This window comes from Bos taurus, chromosome 23 (assembly GCF_002263795.3).
Source record: "Bos taurus isolate L1 Dominette 01449 registration number 42190680 breed Hereford chromosome 23, ARS-UCD2.0, whole genome shotgun sequence".
NCBI lineage: Eukaryota > Metazoa > Chordata > Mammalia > Artiodactyla > Bovidae > Bos > Bos taurus.
The window spans coordinates 45,614,777-45,638,275 of NC_037350.1; the positions used below are offsets into that span (position 1 = coordinate 45,614,777).

Consider the following 23,499-nt stretch of genomic DNA (forward strand, 5'->3'; position numbering starts at 1 on the left):
AACACACCGAGTCACTCTCGCGTCGCTCCCAGCACGCTCCAGCAGGCAGTTTGCCTCGGTTCTCCGGCCAGGGACTGACCGGGAAAGCGGGTTGGGGCTGTTGGGAAAAGCTGGAGCTGATGGCTAGATTGCTGCGGCTATAAATCCATCACTTCCCAGGTCAGCTCTGCGAGGCGCTGGGACTAAAGGGCTGGCGGAGCGAATTCCTGGGCTAGCGCGCATGCGTCGGCAGGTAGCAACCCAGCTCTTTATGACCAGGTGAGATGTTGGTGAGCAGGTAAAAAAAGGAGGATTTGCCTAAGCGATTCCAGGGAGCGGGCCCAGCCGAGCCCTACAGCCCATGCCCGGCGGGGACCCGTCGCCAGGAGCGCCGAGCCGCGATGTCCATACTTGCCAAAATGGGGGACTGGCAGGTACGGGGGTTTGCCTTGGCTGGGGCTGAGGTGGGCGGGGGTGGAGCGGGGGAGGGGGCCGGGCGGGGGGAGGCGGAGAGCAGGAGCCGTGGCCCAGGGCGGCGGAGTCGCAGGGGAGGCGCGCGGGGCAGCGCCCAGGAGTGTTCCCCGGAGAGAACGCGGGCAGGAGAAAACGGGCACAGGCGGCGGCCGCGGCGTTGGGGGCCACGCGCGCCACCGGCCGGCCAGGCGCGGGGCAAAGTCCGGCGCACGCTCCACAGGTGGCCCCGGGGGTCACTTGTGGTTTGAGCTACGGCCACCGGCCCCCCCACCCCCGCCCCGCCACCACCCCCCAAGTAGAAACTGGGCTGGATGACTCATTCGGGCGGGAGCAGGGCGTGGGGCGGGGGTGCGCTGCGCCGGGAGGAAGGTTCCCGGCTCGCTACGCCTCCGGTCTCGCCCTGGACCCCAAGGCTGCGCGTGAGCCGGGGCTCCAGTGCACCTGTCTCTCTTCCCGGCTCCACATTTGGGGGAACCAACAGGGCGGGAAGACTAGAGAGGGGGCCGGCTGGATGGGTCGCGCCGGCGAGCGTGTTCTTTCGGGGAATGCCTTAAAGAGTTTGCGCCAAGTTGAGCTGCTCACTCCGGCTAGTTCCCGAAGCTAGTTTTTTTTTTTCACCTCTTGGGCTCCGGGTGGGGGTGACTGGCGGGGGGAAGTAAGTGGCTAGGGATGCGGCAGAAGGCCTAGATTTGGTCAAAACCAACGCCTCCCGACGTTGGCCCGACTAGGCCGCAGGCACCACGAGGCCAAGTAGACTCCAGATACTTCGCTCTTTGAGCCCGGGGCCCGACCTCGGCCAAGGGAGCCTTAGGTTCAGCGTCCTCCTCCTACCTTCCAGACATTTCCCTACGAAACCAGGGAGTCTCTGGCCAGGCTAGTGAGGAGGGCAGCCTCTCTCCTGTCGCCGATTTCTTAATGGGAACCGCGGGGCCCTCTTTTCGCCCTAGCCAAGGGAAGGCCTCTTGGGGCGAGATTCTGAGTGCGGAAAAGCCTGCGGGCCCGTTGGAATGGAAGGCCCCGAACTTCCTAAAAAAAGCTCAGGCCCTGCTCCTTCCGGAGCGAGTTCTTTCGCTTGTTTCAGGTTCTGTCCACGAGAAGCCAAGTTCAGAGAAGTCCCATCACCTCGCTCTCTGGAGTCGGGAAAAGGAAGTCAACACGAAGTCTTTCCTTCTTTCCTTGTACTTATTATTTTATCAGCTAGGAGGTCTTTGAAGCCTCTCCTTCCCAGTTAAACCTAAACAAGGGCAACTTCATCTCCAGAGTTAGACTTTGTGGTTTAAGCGTGCAAATCCCACTCCGAACTCAGATGTCCGGCACCCACTCTCTCCCTCTCTTGCCCTGTGGTTCTCAGAGACCTTCTTCATTCTCTTCTCTGAAGGGTGAAGACTGGGGGGCTCTTTGAAAGCCGAGGTCTTTCGGTTTTCTCCTCAAGCCGGGTGAACTTTGCGCAGAAATCCTCGGGGTGAGAAAAGGCCAGGCGTGCAGGCCTGGCCAGGGGCTGGGCCTCCAGTGAGCCCCCGCTGAGGTTTGGAAGCAGCAAGATTCCAGCCTGAAGGAGACAGGAGTGAACCGTGGTCCTGCCTCCCGGCGGGCTCAGTTTAACAAGCAGTGGGAAGCTGGGATCTCTGGTCGGGCAGGCGGATTTTGGGTCTGTAGGGGCCTGGGGCCCACTTGGTGGTGACCACCACCACCACCACCGGCGAAAATGGCAGCATCCTGGGTGTCTCTTGGTCTCTCTCAGTTGTCTCTGTCCCTTACACAGATAACTCACTCTTTTCCCAACGCCCTTTACACGCCCCCAGGCCAGGCCTGGACACCCCCCGACCCCTGCCGCCAGGCCTGGCGCTGCCGTCCTGGGGTCCCAGGCAGGCCGGAGCATTGACATGCAATGAAGAGGCTTGTGGTGGAAATGACGCTCACACCAGTGCGGCCTCGCTGGCTCCGGGGGCGCCGGGACGCTCGCCGGGGCCTTTCTAAAGCGCGCGGCGCCGCGGAGCCCTCGGGCCCCAATCTGCACCTCAAAGGCGCCCTCGGCGGGAAAACAACAACAGTTTAGCAGCCCCGGCGGGTGCGGAGCCAGAAACCCGCGGGGCTCCGGTCAGCGAAGGGGGAAGGTGGATAAGACGGAGGCCTTTACATGCCTTCCCCAGCCCACAAGTAGAAAGAAAGCGAAACTTAAAGAGCTCCCCAAGCGCACTGGGGGCGCTGGCGGCGTGAGGGTGTACACTGCCCTGCTCCCAGCCCAGAGCGTGGCCTACGGATCGCTCTTCCGGGCTGCGGCGGCTGTTGGGAGAGTGTCGGTGCTCCAGGCGGCCCCCCTCCCGACGTCCAGCCGCTGCTGCTGGGCGGCGGCCCTGGGGGCAGCCCGCAGGGTGAGTGGCGCTAGGCTGGAAGTTGACCGTTTTTGAGGGCGGAGTACCGTGCCGAATCTCGAGCTGGGTTCAGCCGAGAGGCTGTGCTGGTGTGCAGATGGGAAAAGGGAGTGCAAGGGAGGGCCTGGCACCTCGGGAGGCGTCCCCTCTCCCCCCACCCCCGGCTCTGAACCCCCTTCTAGCTCTGGTCGCCTTCCTAACTTTAAAGTTTTGGTGGTGCTGTCGTTGGGAGGACGGTGGTGGTTGTGGCCTACTCTGCCAGGCTTGGGGAATTGGCGGCGGTCTTTTTGGAGGGAGACTTGCCCTTGGGCAGCTTGGGGAGGAGGGGAGTCCCCCTCCTCTCGCTTTCCTTCCACCTGTTAAGCAACGCTCCTGTTTGCCACAGCCTCTTACCCTCCCTCCCCCGCCCCTGCGAGGACGCTCTGAGAAAACTGGGAGGCCTGGAGTTTTGCAAGAAACAGGCCTAGACGGAATCAGAGGTCGTTACTAGAGCAACTCAGAGGCGAAACCTACTGTTGCTGGGGGTGGCTGGGGGTGGCGGGGGGTGGGGAGTGCTTTGCAGGATTGCAGAGGGAGAAAGAAGGTTTTTTACGGAGGACAAACGAGGACGCTCACCAGGGGAAATTGACCCCTCTGTATTTCTAAGGATTACATCACATCTTTTTGGGTCGTTCTTTCTTTAAATTTTTGTGTTTCACACTAGGGAAAAAAAAAAAACACGAAGCCCGAGTGGGGCACGCTGGCCCCTGCGTGGAGCCAGGGAGCCTAGACTGGCGGACCCGGACTAGGGGGTGGCTCCCCGGCCTCCGGGTTCCTCGCCAGCCGGGCACTGCGCCGCGAGGGCGCCCGCGTTAGTAACAGCACCAAATCATGAAGGAACTCTCCCTGCTTTAATTAAAAAGAGGAATCTTGGGAAAACTGGAGCAGATTAGCACAGCAAAGAGTTGGTTCCCAGCGATTTATTTTGATGCATGCATGACACGGCGCACACATGTCGGTATTTCGGCTCAACTCCAGAAGCGTGCGTGAGCCTCCGTAGGAGTTTCCATATTCCTGTCCACATCGCACCTAGGAAGCCCTTAGCCCAAATACCACGTTGAATTATCCGTCGGCCCAAGCTTCGTACAAATGCGAGGAAAAGTATTTAACCCCTGAAGCTGTCAAGCAACCTCTTCAGGGTACACTTTTTATTTTACACGCGGCAATTAAAGGATGGCAAATACCCCAGCCGAGCGACTGAAGCCGTTTGGCAAAAATCTCCAACCTGGGGATGGGGGGATGGGGGGGCGGTGAAGCGCGAAGCCAATAAAACTCCCGGGGCCCTGCGGCCGGAGGTGGCGGCTGCCCGCAGCGGAGGCAATCTCTGGCTGGGCAGAAAATCCTGGAGTGATGACGCCGGTCTTGGGTTGATGGTTAGATTTAATTGAGAAAAGGGATAATAATTTCTGCTAAAATTGGACAGGGTCCGAAAGGACGGAACCACTGGTACAGGCAGGGATGGGGGAGAGGTGCTGGGAGAGCTGGGCCCCGGGAGCGGCCACTCGGACCGTGCGCAGGGCCGGGACGAGGAGAGGAGAGAGACGACGACTCGGGCGACACGGGGCCGGAGGCGCCGGCTCAGCGGCGCGCTGCGGGGCTCAAGGGAGACTCCGTGGGCTCCCGGGCGGGCGTGCGCTCTAGGAGCGAGTTCGCGCCTCGCAGAGGCCTTTATACCTGGGTCAGAGCGGCCGGCGGCAGATTGTGGTGCTGGCGAGCAATTGGACTATTGTTGATATGCTAATGAGGCGATTAGGCTGTTGGTAAAGAGCAGGAAAAGGGAAAAGTTTCTACCATTAGAGGGAGATCTCCGAGCGCACACGGGAGCTCCTTCCCTCCTCGCCTCCTCCTCACCCTCCTCCTCCTCCTCACCCTCCTCCTCTTCGCCCTCCCCCTCCTCCTGCGCTCGCCGCCCGCAGCCGGCACTTTGCGCTTACCCAGAGAGTAGCTCCACTTGGGTGCGAGGCGGAGAGGGGCCAAACCCATTCACGCCGATCCATGAAAATGCTTTGGAAACTGACGGACAACATCAAGTACGAGGACTGCGAGGTAAGCCCGGCGCGGGCGCAGTCTCTCCCGCGGCTGTAGGCTCGGAGCTCCGCTTCCCTCCTCTCCTCGCCACCAGCTGCGAGAGGCGGGTGGGACAAACTTTGCCCAGCGCAGCGCCCGCCTCTCCGATTCGCCCGAAGAGCGCAGTGGAGAAGCTGGCGAGGAAGGTTGAGGACGTTCCCTTCTTTCATTCTCCTCCTTCGCAGCCTCCTGTCCCACTCCCCCTCTACCGCGATTTTCTCCAGACCAGTTTTGAGTGTGGCTAAGGGTAGACGAGCGTGGGTTTTTGAAGTCATTGCTGGCAACTGGGCAGGCGTCTCTGAACTCTGCTTGTCTCTCCAACGAGCTTCTGAGGGCCCAGGTCACCAGAAAGAGAAAGGGAAAACCTCTTTCCCTCTTTAAGTCTTTGTCTCTGATCTTTAACATTTTCATTTGTTCATTCTTTCCTTCCTTTCTACCAGTCCTCCACCCAACCCGCTTTAAAAAGGCCCCCTCCCTTTTGGAGAAGGGGCCTGCAGCCTGCGGTCTCAGCGGGAGCGCACCTCCCTGTGAGCCGGTTCAGTTTGGGAGCACTCCTCCACCGAACGGCTGCGGGGCTTCCTCCAGTACCCTGCGTTATTCGAGAAGTTCTAGGCAGCTTCTCGGTCTGTGCTACTGGGTCGGCGCATCCCTGGGGTGGAGGCGGGAGCCTGCTGGCCGCCGCGCCCTCAGCTGCGTGACCGTGGGAATCCCGGCGGGGCTACCCACAGCCTCCGGTGCGCGGAGCCCGCCCGGCCGATAGAGCGCGCCGCCTTGGAGCCCGTTTCAAAACCCACAGTCCCGGGAGCTCGGCTTCGTGGGGCAGCCGGGGAAGCCCCGGGACCCACGGGCCTGGCGGCTGCTGCCCCAACCCCCTTCTAGCCCCCCGCTAGGGGGGGGGGGCTGGGGAGGGGGCCGCCGCCAGAGACTTAGCTATGTAAATAGTAGGTGGCAGTCCCGGCTTGGGGTCCCCCCTACCCCCCCTTCTCTTTTTGGCATTTGGAGCTGGGAATGTGGAGCGTAGAGGTCTGTGCGGGGCGCGGCGGGGGTCTTCACTTGAAATGAGAATGTGGGCTTGGGTGAACGACGTGTCCTCCGTTCCCTCCTCCTCTCCTCTCCGTGGACTATTTTAATTCTTTTTCCTTTACCAGCCCCTCCTGTTTCGCCCTTCCTTCCCCCAGTGAATGGGGCACGGAGTGCATGCCAAGGGGACGGTTGCTTAGCTGGGGACTCGTGGCTTGGCTGGTGCGGGGCGCAGAGACTGACTCCATGTCAGACCAGTCGCTTTGTTTTCAGGGCCGGGGGGACCCTTTGCGGACCGGTCGGGGTGACAGCGGGCTCCTAAGCCTCCTCGGGCCGTGGCCCGGGGCTCGGGCATCCCCATTCTCGAGGACCGAAAGCCCCGGCGGGCGGGGTCCAAAGTGGGGCGAGGCGCCCGGGGGACCCAGGTGGGAAGCGAACTTGCACCCCCAGAGTGGGGACCCTGTTGGGGCGCGTCGTGTGCATGTGCGTGTGAGTGAGAGTCAAGGGAAGGGCGGGGGGGGGGGGGGGAACGAGAAGCGAGAGGAGAAAGAGGAGGAGAAAACAGTGAAGGCTGTTTCAACAACTTCGCGGTGGCGAGCGCCGGAGCAGGGATTTCGGGTTTCCGAGCCGGCTCGGGACTGTCTAATTATGCCGGGCTCTGCAGGGACATGCAGGAGGCGAGGTGCCGCTTGTTCTGACACCCCGGCGGGCAGACTGGCAGCGGCATCCAGGGGAGAGCGAGCCGTGTCATCCGGGGGTGCGTCGGGCGGGAGTGGCCCAGCCAGTCGGACGGGTTTGCGCCGGGAGCGGGGAGTCCGTGCCAGCGGCGCCTGGGCTGGGCTGCCTCGCGTCTCTGCGCTCCCCGGGCCGCGGCCCGGTGCCCACCCCCCCCGCCCCTCCTTCGCGAGCCCCGGCCCCGGAGAGCCGAGGGCGGGGCGGCCGGCGGCGCAGAGCGGCCGGTCCCCGGAGGCCGCGGGAAGCAAGAGAGCGGCGGCCCAGGCGAGAGCCGGTCCCGGGCGGGGCGCCGGGCCATGGAGAAGCCGCGCGGCGGCGGGCGGCCGGACCCCGCGCCCCAGGCCCTGCAGCGGAGCGGAGGAGCCCGCGGCCGGAGAGGCCCGGCCCGCCGCAGCTCGGGGGCGGAGAGCCCTTCGAACGCCCGGCCGCGGTCCCCGGGAGCGGCCGGCCGCGCCGCGCGGCCCCCGCGGCATGCCGAGGTCTGCCCCAGCCTTTTAGGTCTGATTGTCCTCGCTCGCTTCCTCTCCCCTCCCCCTCCCCCGCGGCCTCCCCCTCCGCGCGCTCCGGCGCGGCCCCCTCCCCTCCCCTCCCTCCTCCCTCCTCCCTCCTCCCTCCTCCCCCCCTCCTCCCGGGCTCTCCCTCCCCTCTCCCCACTCCGGGCTCCTCTCTCGCGCCCACACTTTCTTTCTCACACACGCACGCAAGACACACTCTCCCCCTCTCCGCGCGCTCGCGCTCGGTCTCCCCGTCTCCCTCTTTCTCTTTCGCTTTGGCCTACCCTGCAACCTTTTAAAATGTTGCCCCTTCCCTGTGATTCGCCAGCCGCCGCGCCGCGGCCCCCCGCGCGCTCGCCCGCTCCCTCTCTCGCTCGCTTTTTGTCTCTCGCGCTGCCTCTCCCCACCTCCGATTTGCTACACTAAGGCTCCCGTCAATGGACTGCATTGAGAGCCGGCTCCGGCGCGAGTTGCCTCTCCGCTTCACGCTCGATTTCCAGGCATTCTTCCCTTATTAAGTATTCGTGTAATATTAATAGTCATGAATATCTGCTATTAGGAGGCTCCAGGAACGCTGCCCAGCGCGGTTATTAGAAGCTCAAGCGAAGCCGCGGCTCAGAAAAGAGGGGGAGACACGGATTAAGGAACACGCGCGCACACACACAGACACAGACACACACACTTTTCTTTCTTTTTTTTTTTTTTTTTGTTTTTTGCCTTTTCGGGTTTTTTTTTTTTTTTTTTCCCCCAATTTTTTAAGGAACTTTGAATCCTACCCGATCGCGGCAGGATAGAGACCGTGGGTTCGACCAACTGAAGGCGCCGCTCGAATCGGTGGTTCAAGTTCGGATGGACCAGAGCGGGGCTCCGGCGCCCGGGGGAGCGGCGGCGCGGTGACCAGAGTCCTGGGTGGCGCGGGGCGCCTTTTGTGTGGGGCGCGCTCGGGCGGCGGGGCAGCCGGGCTCTCCGCGCTTGCTTGTTGTTTTCCACCCTGACTCGTTACCCCAGACTCTTCGCAGATGTTAGTTCACAGTTTTTCAGCTATGGTGAGTCCCATCCCCACCCCCGACCCCTGCCTCCTTAGGAATCCTAGTCTGGAAACCTGGGGCTGCGGAGAGAGACCTCGGGGTCCTCGCCCGGTTTTCCTTCAGGGCGCCCGCCTTTCCTCGTTTGCATTTCCCGCCCCCCCCTCCCCGTTTCTCTCCCTCTCTTCCATCCTTCAGTCGAACGCGGTCCCCCCCTCACCCTCGCGCGACCTCTCCCGGCTCGCACACCTACCTCGCCGCTACTTCCCCAGCGTGTTTTCTCTCTGCTTTCATCTGTATTTCCTCGCCTCTTCACTTGTTCCCGAGACGTGCTCAACATCTGATGCTTAATCCGGATGTAGGAAAAACGCTGCCCGGCGTGCCCCTTCTTCCCCCCCGCCCGGGGCCCAGGGCTGAACCTCCGAGGGTTCGCGTTCCCTGGAATCAACTCCGTTCGCTTGTTTTGCAAACGAATTGCAATAGAGGAACAGAAGTCAGGCGTTTCTTCTGCCCTTTGGGGCTGGGGTGGAAGGGGCGGGGGCCTCCGCCCCGGGGCGCACCTCTCTTTTAAACCCAATATAAGGCTGAATCTTTGCATTTTAAACCTTTACTTGACGTCTCCCTCTTCCCCGTCGCTCTCATAAATCGACTCTGTCCAGAAAAAGGCTCCTAAGTGAGGAAGCGGAAAAGACAGCCCCCAATCCCGCAGTTAAAAACCTTCTTTGAGCTGGTAATTTAAACGTGGGCTTTCCTTACAGCCCCTCTACGAAATATGTTTCTATTTAAATAGTCATGAAATGGTAATAGTCTTTGAATGGGCATGATTTTTACCCCCTCCAAATAAATGGAACAGGGTAAACAATAACACCGTGGCGGGCAGGTTCAAACCCAGGGACAGAGAAAAGGCCGCTTCTAGCTGTTTAATATTTACTAGGAATTTTAATTTTGCTTAAGGGAGGTTTCCCTCTGCTGCTGAGCGGGCTGTAGTCCGGGTTCTGCCTTTTTTCCCCCTTTGCAAGAAACACCTAAGGAGAGTCTCTAATGCCCCCTCGACTGGCATCGGCGAAAATTCCCTGCGATTGGGGAAGGAAGGGCCCGTTTCGCTTTTGGAGAATTTTCTGCCAAAGCCGCGCGGAGGGCTGGTTCCTCGCGGCGGCCTGCGGACCGGGCCGGGCGGTTTCGCACGCAGCCTGGCGGAGTGGCCCGACGCCTGATGCCGTCTTCTCTCCCCTTGGCCTCGCTCTCTTGCAGGACCGTCACGACGGCGCCAGCAACGGGACGGCACGGTTGCCCCAGCTGGGCACTGTAGGTCAATCTCCCTACACGAGCGCCCCGCCGCTGTCCCATACCCCCAATGCCGACTTCCAGCCCCCCTACTTCCCCCCGCCCTACCAGCCTATCTACCCCCAGTCGCAAGATCCTTACTCCCACGTCAACGACCCCTACAGCCTGAACCCCCTGCACGCCCAGCCGCAGCCGCAGCACCCGGGCTGGCCCGGTCAGAGGCAGAGCCAGGAGTCTGGGCTCCTGCATACGCACCGGGGGCTGCCCCACCAGCTGTCGGGCCTGGATCCTCGCAGGGACTACCGGCGGCACGAGGACCTCCTGCACGGCCCCCACGGGCTTGGCTCCGGACTCGGAGACCTCCCGATCCACTCCTTACCTCACGCCATCGAGGACGTGCCGGTAAGAGGCCGCGCGCGCGCGGGGGCGGCGGGGGAGCAAACGCGGTCCCCGCTCTCTCACGCCCAGGAAAGGGTCCCCCCCTGGAACGTCCAGCCCCGGGGACTGGGCTTTCCTCCTCTCCGCTGTTTACTTTCTCCAAATCTCCTTTTGTTTTATCGGGTGGACCCTTTAAGCACCCACCTAGACAACCACATGCCAAAGATTCAAAAGTAGTTGAGAGTTCGGCCGGGAGAACAATGGTTCGCAGAGCTCCTTCAAACAATGCCTGCGTTACCATTTATAAATCAGACGAGTGTCACCGTGGACGCTACCTTCCCCTCTCGGCGACAGTAAACTGTTTCGATTATGAGAGGATCTGATTCCACCTCCATGTCTGACGTGGGGGTTTCTCCTCCCAGTCCTGAAAGACGTGTTAGAGTGGATCAAAAGAGCTCATTTAAATGCCCTATCGATTTAAAAGAAAGTGTAAAAGACACACGGATAAAATTATTTTGACCGGATTTTATGAGTGCTAGGGGGTCTTTGAAAGTTACGTGTATACCCTACCCTGATTAAAGAATACTAAGTGGCAAATCCGAACAGGAGGACATTAAATGCAGCCTTTTTTCTCTTCCTAGGGGTGCTAAGTGCTGACCTCATAAATCATTAGCTGGGTTCCCAACGCCCATCAGGACCTGCTACACCCCCATATTACTTTAATGTTTTGAGACTATTGGGCAATGCAGTCTTTGAGCTCTAATTCAGTTATCAATAAATGCAGTTTTCGATGATTTCTAAATAAGCATGGTATTAGCACATTTACTCTTTGGCAATGCAAACCAGGCTATTGATAATTTGAAAATACTTTCTGAAATTAAATTTAAACCGGCATCTCTGCTTCAATTCTACATATTTATGGTTTCCTCACAACCTTCCTGAAATGGAATTAGAACAAGCCAATAATTTTATTAAAGCTGTAAAGGCTCTGTTAATGCTGCTTTTCTTTGGAGAGGAAATGTATCTGGATGTGATTTTTGCTAAAATGCTATTTCAAATTACTGCATCAAATATTGCAGCAATATGTCCGTTGACAGTTTAATGATTACTGCATTAGATTGCAAAGAAAATGGTCAGATGAACTTACCTGCTTGCTTGGTGAATTTAAAACATTATTTAAGTTACATAGGGAAATAGAAAATTTATTACATTTCTCATTTGGCCTAGTTAATCACTGAAATTTGTTGGTTATGTTTAGCAGCCTAGCATGGAAAGCAGGAAAGTAGGCATTTGATCCAGGGTGGGGTTGAGTAAGCCTTGTGTGCCTGCATATGTGTGTGTTGTCATACATGTTTTTAGAAACATATTACACAGTGCATTTCTTGGAAAGTAAAATGAGAGGAGGAATAGTTGGGAGAAGGGCGATTAAAAAACAAACTTGGAAGTTGTGACCATTTGAGTTCCCCTTTCCGGAGAGTCTCTGAGTCCTGATCCTAGTCTGCGCCTTGGAAATATTTGAATTGCAAAATAACGTTGCAAGCTTTTTAAACTTACCACGAATTAGAATTGCTCTACTTTGCAAAAAATTCCAAAGTGGCTGGTGTGAATTCTTAACACCTGTATAGTCACTCTTTGTGGTGAAACTGGCCTATAGGAGAAATTAACCAAAAGATCAAATAAAAACAAGGAAACCCAGTTGCTGCTCTTCCCCTTTCCTCCCCCAACCTTTGAAGAAAAAATTCTTTCAAAGGAATTTGGGTCAAGAAAAGGGTTTTCAATTTTCCCATTGCTGCAACAGTTAACCTTTAATGAAAACGAACGCCAAATATTTAAGAAAACCAAATCGATGGTGAAAATTATTTAATCATTAATATCTCAGTGGGGTTTTAAACTTAACAGTCTTCCCTGTATGGATAAGGTCTAGAAATAACACAAATAAAAGTATTATGCCACACTACATTTACTTTATGGGTTTAGGGTGCATGCATAAAGGGATCATATTTCCCCATATAGTTAAAACACAAGAACTGCAGCAGTAGTCATTTCTGAACATTTCTCAATTTAATTATACTTAAATCCAGAAGCACTTTAGGCAAGTTACAAATGAGAGCATTGAGTATAATAAAACCTGTAATAAAGCAACTTAGTACCATCCACCCGGAATCATTGCGATCAGGCACAATTAACAGGAGCATAAATCCAAGACAGAATGGAAAATGTTTGAATCAGTATTATTGTTGGACAAAGACTAGAGAAGGAAGTAATAGTTTTTTTAAATGGTAATGCCTGCGTTTGGTAACGATTGCGAAATCTTCTATCTCAGCAGCCCTGGTGCTAATTTGTAAACACAGCCAGACATTATATTGCCTGTCAGTTTCTGCATTAGAAAACATGATTTCATTTTACTTTCTAATCACGTTTTGACTGTAGCACATACGTATAGCCACCCATCTGTAAAAAAAAAAAAAAAAGGAAAAAGGAAGCCCACACTAACGAATCTGCTGCTGGACACAGCAGGGAAACCTCAAAGGCTTCCCCCCTCCCTTCCTTCTATCGTTTTCATATCCAATTTGATATTTGATATTCAATTTAGACAGTAGTCCTTAAAATTTTTATTTTGTTTCTCCGTAAGTGAAGGTGCACATACACGTTTGCTCTTTATCACGTCACCTAAAACGTTTCCAGTACTCCCAGGCCACTCCCGCCTCTGTCATTTCTATTGTGTTTCTCTGGCTTTTGCTGCCTCAACAGTGGAATCGCTCAAGTCCGAAGCCACTGAGGCGCCAAACTAAAGCTAGGTGTATTTTGAAAGGTTAAGCAGGCTGTGAGAAAGATTAGGTGTTCCCAAACTCGATTTAATTTCCAAAGAAAGTTTTGTTCCCCACTCCACCTCCTTCAAATGTGGATTATTTGCTGGGGGTCGAGAAATTGGCCGTGGGTGTACAGTGAAACCTCTTGAGCTGCAAAGCTCCAAATTCCAATAAGCCAAGATGAGATGTTTATATATAAATGTCACCAGATGGGAGGGGGGATTTCGATTCTACGCCTTCCCCTCCCCCTATCTTGCGCGAAATATTCATTTCCTTTTGTTTTGATTATACACTTACATCCATGTGTATCCTTTTGTTGCAGCATGTAGAAGACCCGGGTATTAACATCCCAGATCAAACTGTAATTAAGAAAGGTAAGCCATTTCCTTCTGCATTCCAAGCATGTCCTTACAGGCATAGTGCTATTTAAAAGAACTTGCAGAGGTGTATTTATTTTTTTCAAGTAGGATTTCCTAAAGGCTCAGAATTAGCGAATAGATAGGCGTAGAACAGCAATGCTCAAATGATTTAGTAATGGCAACAGGCTAGCTTTGTTCTGATTTATGACTTGACCATTTAATTTAGTTTAATGATATCTGGACAAACACATGAAATGTGTGATAGTTGAGCAGATTTGGAAGTGGCATTTCAATTTTGAAACAGTTTTAACAGTTAATCCACTGCGTGAGTGGCCATAAGTGTTATAAGAAGTGTATAATGCTAAAAACAATGCAAGTAATTCACTATTAATATGGGGGCAGATGATAAAGACAGCACTCCTTAGCAGAGAGGGAAAAAAAAAAAAACCTTTCAAGTTCTTATACTGAATTTCTCATTAGGTGTTGAAGGATTTTTTCAACTTTGTGAATTAGGTTAGCAAAAATTTGGCTTTTGGTTAAAATGAGCCTCTTGAAGATGTCAGGTTTATTAGCATAATTGTTCTGAGCAGAAATTGTTTTTTAAAAGTGTCAAGTGATTTGGATGGATTTGTAATTTATGTTGCGTTTAGTGAGTAAAATAAAGTTTACTGGATTAAATGCTATTCACAGCAGCTTTTTTTTTTTTTTCCCTTGGTTATAGTGGCAACGTTACATTTCAGGATTCTAGGCACCACCAGAGGATGATGCTATATAAAACTGTTCTCATTTCTAACCCCAATCAGTGTATTGTTAGCGAGTTTAAAGTTTCATTTTTGCATCTGCGAAGTCTTTGTCACGTCAAATTAGATGTGCAAGGGATAAATCTTAAGAGATGCTCTTTCCAAGTCGACATGATAATTGGCTCTTTTATTAGTAATCTCTCAAGAGTTCGTTTAACTCCTATTGTCTCTATTAGCCTCCCCAGAGCTATTAATGTCACAAGTGATCTATCCAAAACCTAGAGCCCCCCCCCCATACGTCTAAAATATCCCCATTAAAGAGAGAGTACTGAGATAAGCATGTATTATGTAGTATGTCTCCATGTGGAATCTTAATACAAATGCATACTGTATTTAAATGGTTGTGAATGCATCTGAATTATATTGGTGTTAGAAATTTAACGTGTTGGTCTACTTCCTGCTGGCCTTGAATTTCCCCCCCCCCCCCCAAGTATGGGGGAATCCAACAATGAAGAGCTCGTGATTTTAACTAATAAGAATATAGCCTCCCCCTAATCCCCCTTTCCCAAAGAAGGTGCTTAAGCGTAGGGACTGTTAACTCTTTGCTCGTCGAAAATACACATTGCTAATATTCCATGGTAGGCCTGTTTATCCTTTTTTTTTTTTTGAATTCAAAACTGGGCTTGGCATGGACTTCTAAAACCCCTTTTCACAGATAAACGTTAAGGGGGGGCGGGGAGGCAAGGACTATTTATTGAAAGGCTGGGGCGTGTGCGCTGTGTGACAACTTGAATCCACCACTTCTCGGCTTGAGTGCCATGACTGAGATGCTCATTTTTAGAGGCAGCTTTAGCCGTGGAGACTCTTGGCTGATTTTAATTATGGGTCTTTGAACAGTTTCTCCCCAACACTGAAGAAGCCCTCGTCCCCCCCACCCACCCCACCCTGAATGCACACGGGGCTTTTTTCTCGGCTCTGGGGCCCAGTGTCCTCCGATGCGGAGAGCCGAGAGGGTCACCGCCTCACTAGCACCTCTAGACAGCACCCCAGCGGTTACAGGGCGAGGGGGTCCCGGCGGAAGGACAGGCCGGGCTGGCGGGGCGGGGTTGCCGAGGGGAAGCGCCGAGGGGCTCAGGCTTCCACTACCCACAGGGATGGAGCCGGAGGGACTAGGGCAGGTGGGGAAGGAGCCATGGGATTTTCGGGGCTGGAGGAGAAGTGGGTTGGTGGCGGGGGTGGGGGGGGGGTTGGTGGCGGCGCAGGCCTGGGGCGAGGGGCCCGGGGCTCCACAGGGCTCCCCAGCGCCCACACGCGGCCTCCCCATGTGTCTCCGCAGGCCCCGTGTCCCTGTCCAAGTCCAACAGCAACGCCGTCTCCGCCATTCCCATCAACAAGGACAACCTCTTCGGCGGCGTCGTGAACCCCAACGAAGTCTTCTGTTCAGTTCCGGGTCGCCTCTCGCTCCTCAGCTCCACCTCGAAGTACAAGGTCACGGTGGCGGAAGTACAGCGGCGCCTCTCACCGCCCGAGTGTCTCAACGCTTCGCTGCTGGGCGGAGTGCTGAGGAGGTGAGGCCCGGCGCGGCCCCGCCCAGCCCCGCCCCCCGGCCGTGGAGGGAGGGGCGGAGGGGAAGCACTGCGCCTGCGCCGGGATGGTGACGCCAATGGGCCTCGCGCCAGGGCCCGCCCTCCGCGGGATAAGAAAGGGGCGGGGATAAAGAGCGGAGAACCGAGTGGGTGGGAGCTGGGGGTGGTGTGGGCGGGGCGAGGCGACGCGCGCCTGCGCACTCCGCCGCCTTCCCGCCCGCGCGCGCGCGCTCCGTCGTTCCAGGGGCGCGCGGCCGGCGCGGCGCGCTCACCGGGAGCCCGGCCGCCCCCCGCCCCTCTCCTGCGCACGCGCAGCTCCCTCCGCGGCGGACTCAGTCCCGCCCGCGGCAGCCGCGGGGCGCCGTGCACCCGCCTGTTCCCTCCTCGCGCCCGCGTCGCAGGCCTAGGAAAACTTCATCTCGGGCTGCTCACTTTGCCTTGCCTGCGTGCAGGGTCTCTGATCGCAGAGGGCTTGCGGCCCTTGAATAGTGTTTTAAGCAGAAGACGATGGTTTTAGAGTCAGCGCGCCACGCCCCCGCGTCCCCGTCCCCCCAGGCCCCACGGGCCCGAGGGGCTTTCGCTAATAATTCGGATGCGCAGCGTCCGCACGTGCCAGCCTGCGTGCAAGGCACGGTTACGTGCAAGGCATGGTTACGTGTGTTCTGTGCGGTCGCTACCTACGATTGCATGTTGCCTGCGTGGTCAGGAATTCTCATCTCAACGCACTCGAGATTGGAATGATTCGTTTGCTAGATAAGATTTTATGAGGGTCAGCGAGGTGAAGCACCTTCCCTGAGGGCAGTTTGTCCCTCCTGTGGGCTTTTTACTTCTCGGGGTCCCACCCAGGGTTGTGTGTGGTGGGTCTTGCGTTGAACGGTCCCAGATATTTTCTACTTCTTTGTAGTTTTTAATAAGAAAGTGGGCCCAAAACTTCATTCTTTGATATGTATACATATAGCTATTTATAGACCCGGAGTTCTGCTGTGATGGGTATATCCTATACAAAGGCTTACAGAACCATTTTTGGGCAGATTTTAGCATCAGCTGTTCTACTCTTTTCTTCCCCCTTCACAGTCATTTGCTGTCTCTTTGTAATCTTTCACTGACACATCTAAATCTGCCGCTGCCTCTTCCTACCCCTTCCCCCATCCCCAGTATTGGAGACTGTTTACCTAGGGGAGTATAATCTAATCCACACAATTAAAGAGCACTTGAGTAGGGAATAAAATCTGAAATTAATTAATTTGCTGTTTTATTTAAACAATTTATCTTAACCACTTTCTTATTATGGGAGTCTATTTAGACATCTATTTAGAACCACCTCCACTGTCTCTGAATTCAGTGACATTTGTAAAGGCTGATATCAACTTTTGACATTTCCAGTTAGGCTGGTGACATGGCATGTAAACAGTTGGTGAAATGAATTTCCCACTGGGGCTGAAGCCGAGCAAGAAACCTGAGAGTGATGATAACTTTGGTTACTCTGAACAGGCTCACAGCAGATCTTGCAAAGACAATTTAAAGACCCCGTTGGGATTTGTGTGATTGTAACAACAGGGAAAATATACAGTAATCAGTTGAACTCAAAAATACTTCACACCCTGGAGATGAGAACTGTATTTGTTTGTTTGTGGTTCTTCTTTAGAGAGTTGGGAAATCAAAACCTTCTAACCTGCCACCATAGTTGCAGTAATAAGTGAACACAGAGGGTGCTTTACAGTCTAGCAAGCACGCATCTCCTATGATCTTTCCTTCTCAGGTTTCCTTTCCTTATATGTCTAGGGGCCAGGATTCTTAATTTTTAAAAGCACATTTTAGGAAGTTGTCAAAATGAGTACAGTGGGATGCAGCGCAACTGAATGTTTTCTAAATCCATTTCTCACATATATTTGTGAAACAGGGCGAAGTCTAAAAATGGAGGAAGATCTTTAAGAGAAAAACTGGACAAAATAGGATTAAATCTGCCAGCAGGGAGGCGTAAAGCTGCCAATGTCACCCTGCTCACATCACTAGTAGAGGGTAAGCGAGTTCCCTTGCTAACAAGAAGGGAAGTTTCTCCTGGGAAAGTGGATGCTATTCAGTGGCCAGATGTTTGGTTATATTTTGTGTCAATTGTGCAATTTCATTTTTTTCCAGAGAAGGTAGCTGGAAGTGAACGGAATTCTTGCATGTGAAAAAACTATTTGCATTTAGTCCTGTCCTCCTTTCCTCTTCCCCTCTGCTACCAAATTACACCCCCCCCACCTCACTGCCCCAGCCCAGTTTTGACCTAAACAATGTGAAAATTTAAGAACTGCATACTCTTCAAGTTCCTGTCTCCTTTATGGAGCTCAGCAGTAAATCACTTAAGCTACTCTGACATCTGCGTTTGAGAAATGCGTGACCATTACTTCCTGAATTAATTTGGGAATCTTTGACCTGCATCCTGATTTAAGACCATCCTGAAAGCTCAGGGTTATATGCCCTTTCAGGTTTTTGTTTTCCAAACATATGCTCCCTTATCTCTCATTTAATTGTGCTTCTCTACTGGAGAGGAAGAAAAATGAACAGTTTTAGACTTTGAGTTATTTGGATAGGAAAAGAAAAAATAAATAAGCATTGCAAAAAGTTTCTCATGCCAGTTTTTTAAGCACACACACACACACACACCCAGGCTTCTAAACCCCTCAAAACAAAAGTTCACCTTGTCCTCACTCCCTTTCAATATACACCATAGTCCAGTTATGGTAGTCACATTCTTACCTCCTTCAGATCCTTGTTAAGTTTGTCTGATACTCAATTGGCTAAAGTTTGGGTGTGTTGGAATGAATGTATAGTTCTCTTGCATTTTCCTTTGTGTTCTGTTGGAAATGTCTCATGCCAATAGGAAAAAAAGGAACTCAAGTTATGGTGCAGATTTCAAAACCACCATTTATATTTAAAGATGGCACTTTATCTTACTTATATCTTGTATTTGAGGAGATATTGTATAACTGAATTCAGGTTCTCGCATTGTAAATTTTTAAAATATTTAAAAACACAAATTTGAGGAGAAATCCTGTGAACCATTTGTTAATGGTGTCAAAAATGATAACTCATGTAACTGTTAAGGAATAAGCAATCGTTCAGTTCCAGAAACTTACCTACAGTTGCACTGTATTAAAAATAATGCCGGTGCCCTGGGAACCCACCATTCAGATCCCGAAAGCATTATACGCAAAGAAAATAGTGGTAACGACTTTGGGTGTAGGGTGAGAGTGTGCATGGGTCTGGGGGTTGAGTCCCATCGCAGGGAGGCAGTTTCTGGAGAACTGTTATTGTTTGTGATCCGCTCCATTTTATGGAAACAAGCTCCGCGGAGAGGGCTTTGATGCTCTAATTGGCGCATGCGTTCTTCCGGAGCTGGAGCTAATGGCAGGAAGCCCTGCAGTAAAAACCAACTGGTTCAGGAAATTAAAACCAAAGATTCGAAAATCAACAACACAGACAGACTCAGTGGAGTGACCCTCAAATCCTCTTGGTTAATCGGTTTGGATGAACAGATAATTATATGCGATAAAGTTAAAATGTAAACCCTGAGTCGTTCCCTTGCAGAAAAGCTCAAGAAGTAATTATGAATATCATTTTATGAACGCGTTGATAGGTGTGAGGCTGGAACACAAGAAACATTTTAAAAGAGAAGGTGGGAGAATGTCATCAGGGTAGGGCATGAGGCTGCGTGGGGAGGTGATGGAATCTACATTTTCAAATCATCTTGGCCTTCTAGGGTAAGTGGCCATTTTCCCTGAGAAATGCATCTGCTAGAACCCTACAGAGAAGGAAAGAAAATGCCTGAAGTGGGGAAACAAGTCGTTTGTGTTTCCTGCAACAGCTGGGTTAAGAAAATAAGGGAGCTGGAAGTCTTGATCCCAGCTTTTTTCATTCTCTTGCCCTCTCCTTCCTCCTTTTGCCAGGAGAAGCTGTCCACCTAGCCAGGGACTTTGGGTACGTGTGCGAAACCGAATTTCCTGCCAAAGCAGTAGCTGAATTTCTCAACCGACAACATTCCGATCCCAATGAGCAAGTGACAAGAAAAAACATGCTCCTGGCTACAAAGTAAGACATTTACCTCTTCGGGGTCTCTGTGTCTCACTGTCAAAGAGAAACATCAAAATCCTCTTTGCTCTCACTTTTGGCCTCTTTTCCTTTTGTGTTAATCAGTTTTGTTGTTGTAAACGCTGAAATTACAACACAATCTTATAAACCATGATGGAGCTTAAAGAGGAAATACGAGGAAGATTATGAGTGTGTATTTCCCTCTTTCCCCTCCCTTCTGCCCTACCTTCTCATTAAAAAAACAAAAAAAATTAGCATGTATGTGAATGGGGTATAGTGCGGATGTGAGGGAAGCTGAGTGTGGTTTTGTGACTATGTTACTTCAGGAAAACCAGAACCAAGTTCTTAAAAGAGTGGACAGACTTGCCTGTGTCAGTTTTTGTCTCTTATCACTAGCTTCTCCAAGGGCGAGGATTAAGCTAGTGGCTTGCAAAATGTTCGGGTCAGAAGCTGGCCTAGTTTCCACTCTAATCCCTTCTCCCATTTCTTGCCTTGCTTTCTTGACCTCCTCAAAAGTGCTGTACACACACAGCCCACAAGTTCTAGCCTACAGGCGAGATGTCAAATCAGTTTCAAAATGGCCCAAGTTATATTCCCATCGGTGCCTGGGCTGAATAGGCTTCTCCAGGTGGTGTGTGAAAAGAAAATGACTGTTTTGATATGTTTTCTGGAAATTAAAAGGCTTGTTTGGAAGCCCGTAATTATCAAAGTCGATGTCCCAGGAGGGCTCGGATCCAGAGGGCAGAGGCTGAGGCCTCTGGCAGGGCACTTTCTAGCCTGGGGAGACATCAACTGGCCTTGGGGGAGGCAGCCGGCCAGTACTCCCGGTTCTGCCTCCCTCCTGCGAGGCCCCCTACCTAAAGCCCCAACCCAAAGGCTGCTGCTGCCTCGGGAAGGACCCAGCCAGTCCTGGCTTCCCAGATTCAGAGACTGAGCTACCCTTGTAGGCCTCATCGCTTGTATTTCAACTTTTCCCTCTTCTCTTAGCTTCCTAAGCACACCCACCCTCAAAGTTTTACTTAGACATTTTTTTTGGTGGCAGTGGGGGAGGGGGGGGGCCGCGGAATGCATGGGAAAGGAGGTGGCAAGGGAGATTGAAATGTCTATTTCTGCTTCCCCCAAGCAACTGAATTATCCCCGCACTTGGGTATTGGAATGCCTTTTATTTTTTAAGAGTAAAGCAATCCCGAGAAAAGTTTTGCCTTCCTTGTCCACACCCACCCTGATTTGAAGGTGAATGAGTGGAGAATTCATGCCCCCAGACCTCAGATTGCTGAGGTCGTGGTGGAAGGTCAGGGAAGAGGGTCTCTACAGTATTTTGAGCAGGACAGCTGATGGGTACCAGGCTATTGGCTGTGGAAGAGATGCTTGTGTTTCTGACTCCCTGCCTTTCCTACTCACCTTCCTTTCTCTCCTGATTGGGTTAAGTGTCTTCCTATGTCAGGGATGCCTAGTGTGAGTGAGAAATGGGGGTTAGAAATTTGGTTCAGGACTTCCCTGGCAGTCCAGTGGTTAAGATTCAGTGCTTCCACTGCAGGGGGCACCGGGTTCGATCCCTGGTGTGGAAACTAAGTCCACATGCCACAGGGCACAGCAAAGGAAAAAAAAGTTTGGTGCAGCTGAGAGGTGAGAAACACACAGGTGGAAAGAGAGAGGGGGGCGTTAGTGGAAGTGTGTAAGGAGCAGGAGATGTGCGGATGGCTCCTGAGAGGTGGCTAGGTCTCCCCAGCTGTGCCCCGCACCCCTAGTCTGTCTCTGGGGCCCTGAGTCAGGTCAGCCGTCCCGCAGACAGAGCCGGTTGCAGGGAGGAAGGTCTGTCTCGATGCTGGTTGTGCTCCCACGGAGCCTCACCCCGGTCTCTCTGCCCTGCTTGTGCTGCAGACAGATCTGCAAGGAGTTCACCGACCTGCTGGCCCAGGACCGATCGCCCCTGGGGAACTCGCGGCCCAACCCCATCCTGGAGCCGGGCATCCAGAGCTGTTTGACCCACTTCAACCTCATCTCCCACGGCTTCGGCAGCCCGGCGGTGTGCGCCGCGGTTACGGCCCTGCAGAACTATCTCACCGAGGCCCTCAAGGCCATGGACAAAATGTACCTCAGCAACAACCCCAACAGCCACACGGACAACAACGCCAAAAGCAGTGACAAAGAGGAGAAACACAGAAAGTGAGGCTCTCCGCCCGCCCCGCCCGCACCGCCGCGCGCGCGCCCGCCCACCCGTCCACCTCCGCCTGCACCTCCACACCCCACCGCCCACCGCCGGCAGGTGACAGCGCCGGGGACCAGCGACCCTCCACTGCTGCTACTGCCGCTGCTGCCGCCGCCGCCGCTGCCGCCTTCGGTCCCGAGTCCCCGGGGCCCGGGGCCCACGCTCCACGGCGAGAAGGGCGACCCTTCAGGCCCCGGCCCCGACCGCCCCCATGAGCATCACCTCCCCTTTGCCTCCCCGCCCCGCCGAGCCTAAGAGAACCGAACAGGCCGTGAAGCCAGCAAAGAAGAGTTCTGTCCGAGTTTGTGAACCTTTTTTTTTTTTTAAACCCAACAAATCAACCACAAAGACAACAAAAAAATTAAAAACTTTTTTTTTTTTTTTTAGAAAAAAGGAACGTAAAAATTAAAAAAAATTCTATGAGTTTCACGGGATGGAATCACCACCTTCCTTACATATTTCAGTTCAGATTGTAGCCATACTTAAAAAAAAAAAGGCAAAAAGGATCATGACATTTTTATCAGTATTGTGAATAAACTTGAACACACAGATACTCGAAGTTCCATGTCTTGTCTTCAGTTGTAAAAGTTTTCCCTCTTCAAGGTAAAGCGACTAACTTGAATTTTCTCTGGCAACACGATTCACAATTCTATAAGGGAATCAGTGTTCACGTCTCTGTATATATTTATTTATGTGTAATTTAATGGGAATTGTAAATATGGTGAGTCTGTTTTAAGCCTTTTTTTTTTTATTTATCTGGTGATCTCGTTTACCTCTTGTTTAGTGGGTTTGAATCTTCCCTATTAGTTCTTCATGTGGTTCATGGTACTTATTTAGGAATTCAAGATTTGGGGGACTTTTTTTTTTCTTCTGGGATTCATGAATTTAGCCCTGTTGTAGCATGTTAAAGACGACAATGAAACAGCTGAACAAATTTTAACAAGTAAAATAAAATTTTATAAATAATTAGTATTACATTTAGCTTTTCATTGAACTGAAAGGAAAAAAAAAAGTGATATTGGACCCTGGAAAGATTGAACTTGAGTGGTTTGATAACCGGTCTATGTTTTGTGGGGGAGAAGCAAAAAAGTTTATTTTATTCCACTGTCCTCCCTTAAAAGCATCATTTGAGCAATAAATGAGTATTGTCTTTAAACCAAGGGTTAGGGATGTTTTCCTCTCTCTCTCTCTCTTTTTGTTCAAAGAACTTCACACACTTGGGACCGCCTGGTCTCCTGTATTTTCACTGGCCATTTTGGAAGCAGTTCTAGCTGTATTGTATTGAGTTGTGCTGGCAGTAGTTTTCATGCCTGTCAATGTATCATAGTCCTTTGTTGCCCAGATAAATAAATATTTGATACGCTTTATGTCGATTTTTTTTATTCAGTGGCTGTCTTTACCCAGGCGTATTTTTGTTCTTGGCAGTATTTTTTATTCAGTATGGTTACAGTAATTGAGTTTAACTCTCCCTTGGCAATTGCTCCTTGCAATAAGCAGCTGAACCCATTGTTTCCCTTAAGTATAATAAAAACTTACTTTCAACTTGGAGTTCAGAGCAGGGTATCATTTAGATATTCCATTGAGTCTGTATTCAGACAAATGACACAATAAAACCCAATGTATTCTTTTGGATAAAAGATTGTGTGTACTGCTCAAGGAATGACATACTATCTTTTCCTTACTAGAAACATTAATTTTATTATTAAAAATAAAGTTATATTTTATTATGTTGACCCTTTAGGTTTTCATTTGTGTTTTGAAAACCAAAGTATAAAATCTTCAGAGCCAGACCCTAAAGAATGGCAAGGAAGATGGAGAACAAGCCAGAGGAACCTCCCCCTTGTCCCTCATAAC

At 52.2% G+C, this 23,499-nt stretch overlaps 1 protein-coding gene across 5 annotated transcripts; it reads left to right on the forward strand.

Annotated features, from left to right (window-relative positions):
* The first annotated feature begins 268 nt into the window (after positions 1-268).
* On the forward strand, positions 269-23,018 carry TFAP2A (transcription factor AP-2 alpha). 5 transcript variants are annotated; one of them, XM_010818584.4, is made up of 8 exons: positions 269-413; positions 9,457-9,514; positions 9,654-9,891; positions 13,000-13,051; positions 15,113-15,344; positions 17,263-17,381; positions 19,295-19,436; positions 21,318-23,018. In XM_010818584.4, the coding sequence occupies exons 1-8, from the start codon at positions 341-343 to the stop codon at positions 21,604-21,606; spliced, it is 1,203 nt and encodes a 400-aa protein (XP_010816886.1). In that variant the 5' UTR covers positions 269-340; the 3' UTR covers positions 21,607-23,018.
* The last annotated feature ends 481 nt before the right edge of the window (positions 23,019-23,499 follow it).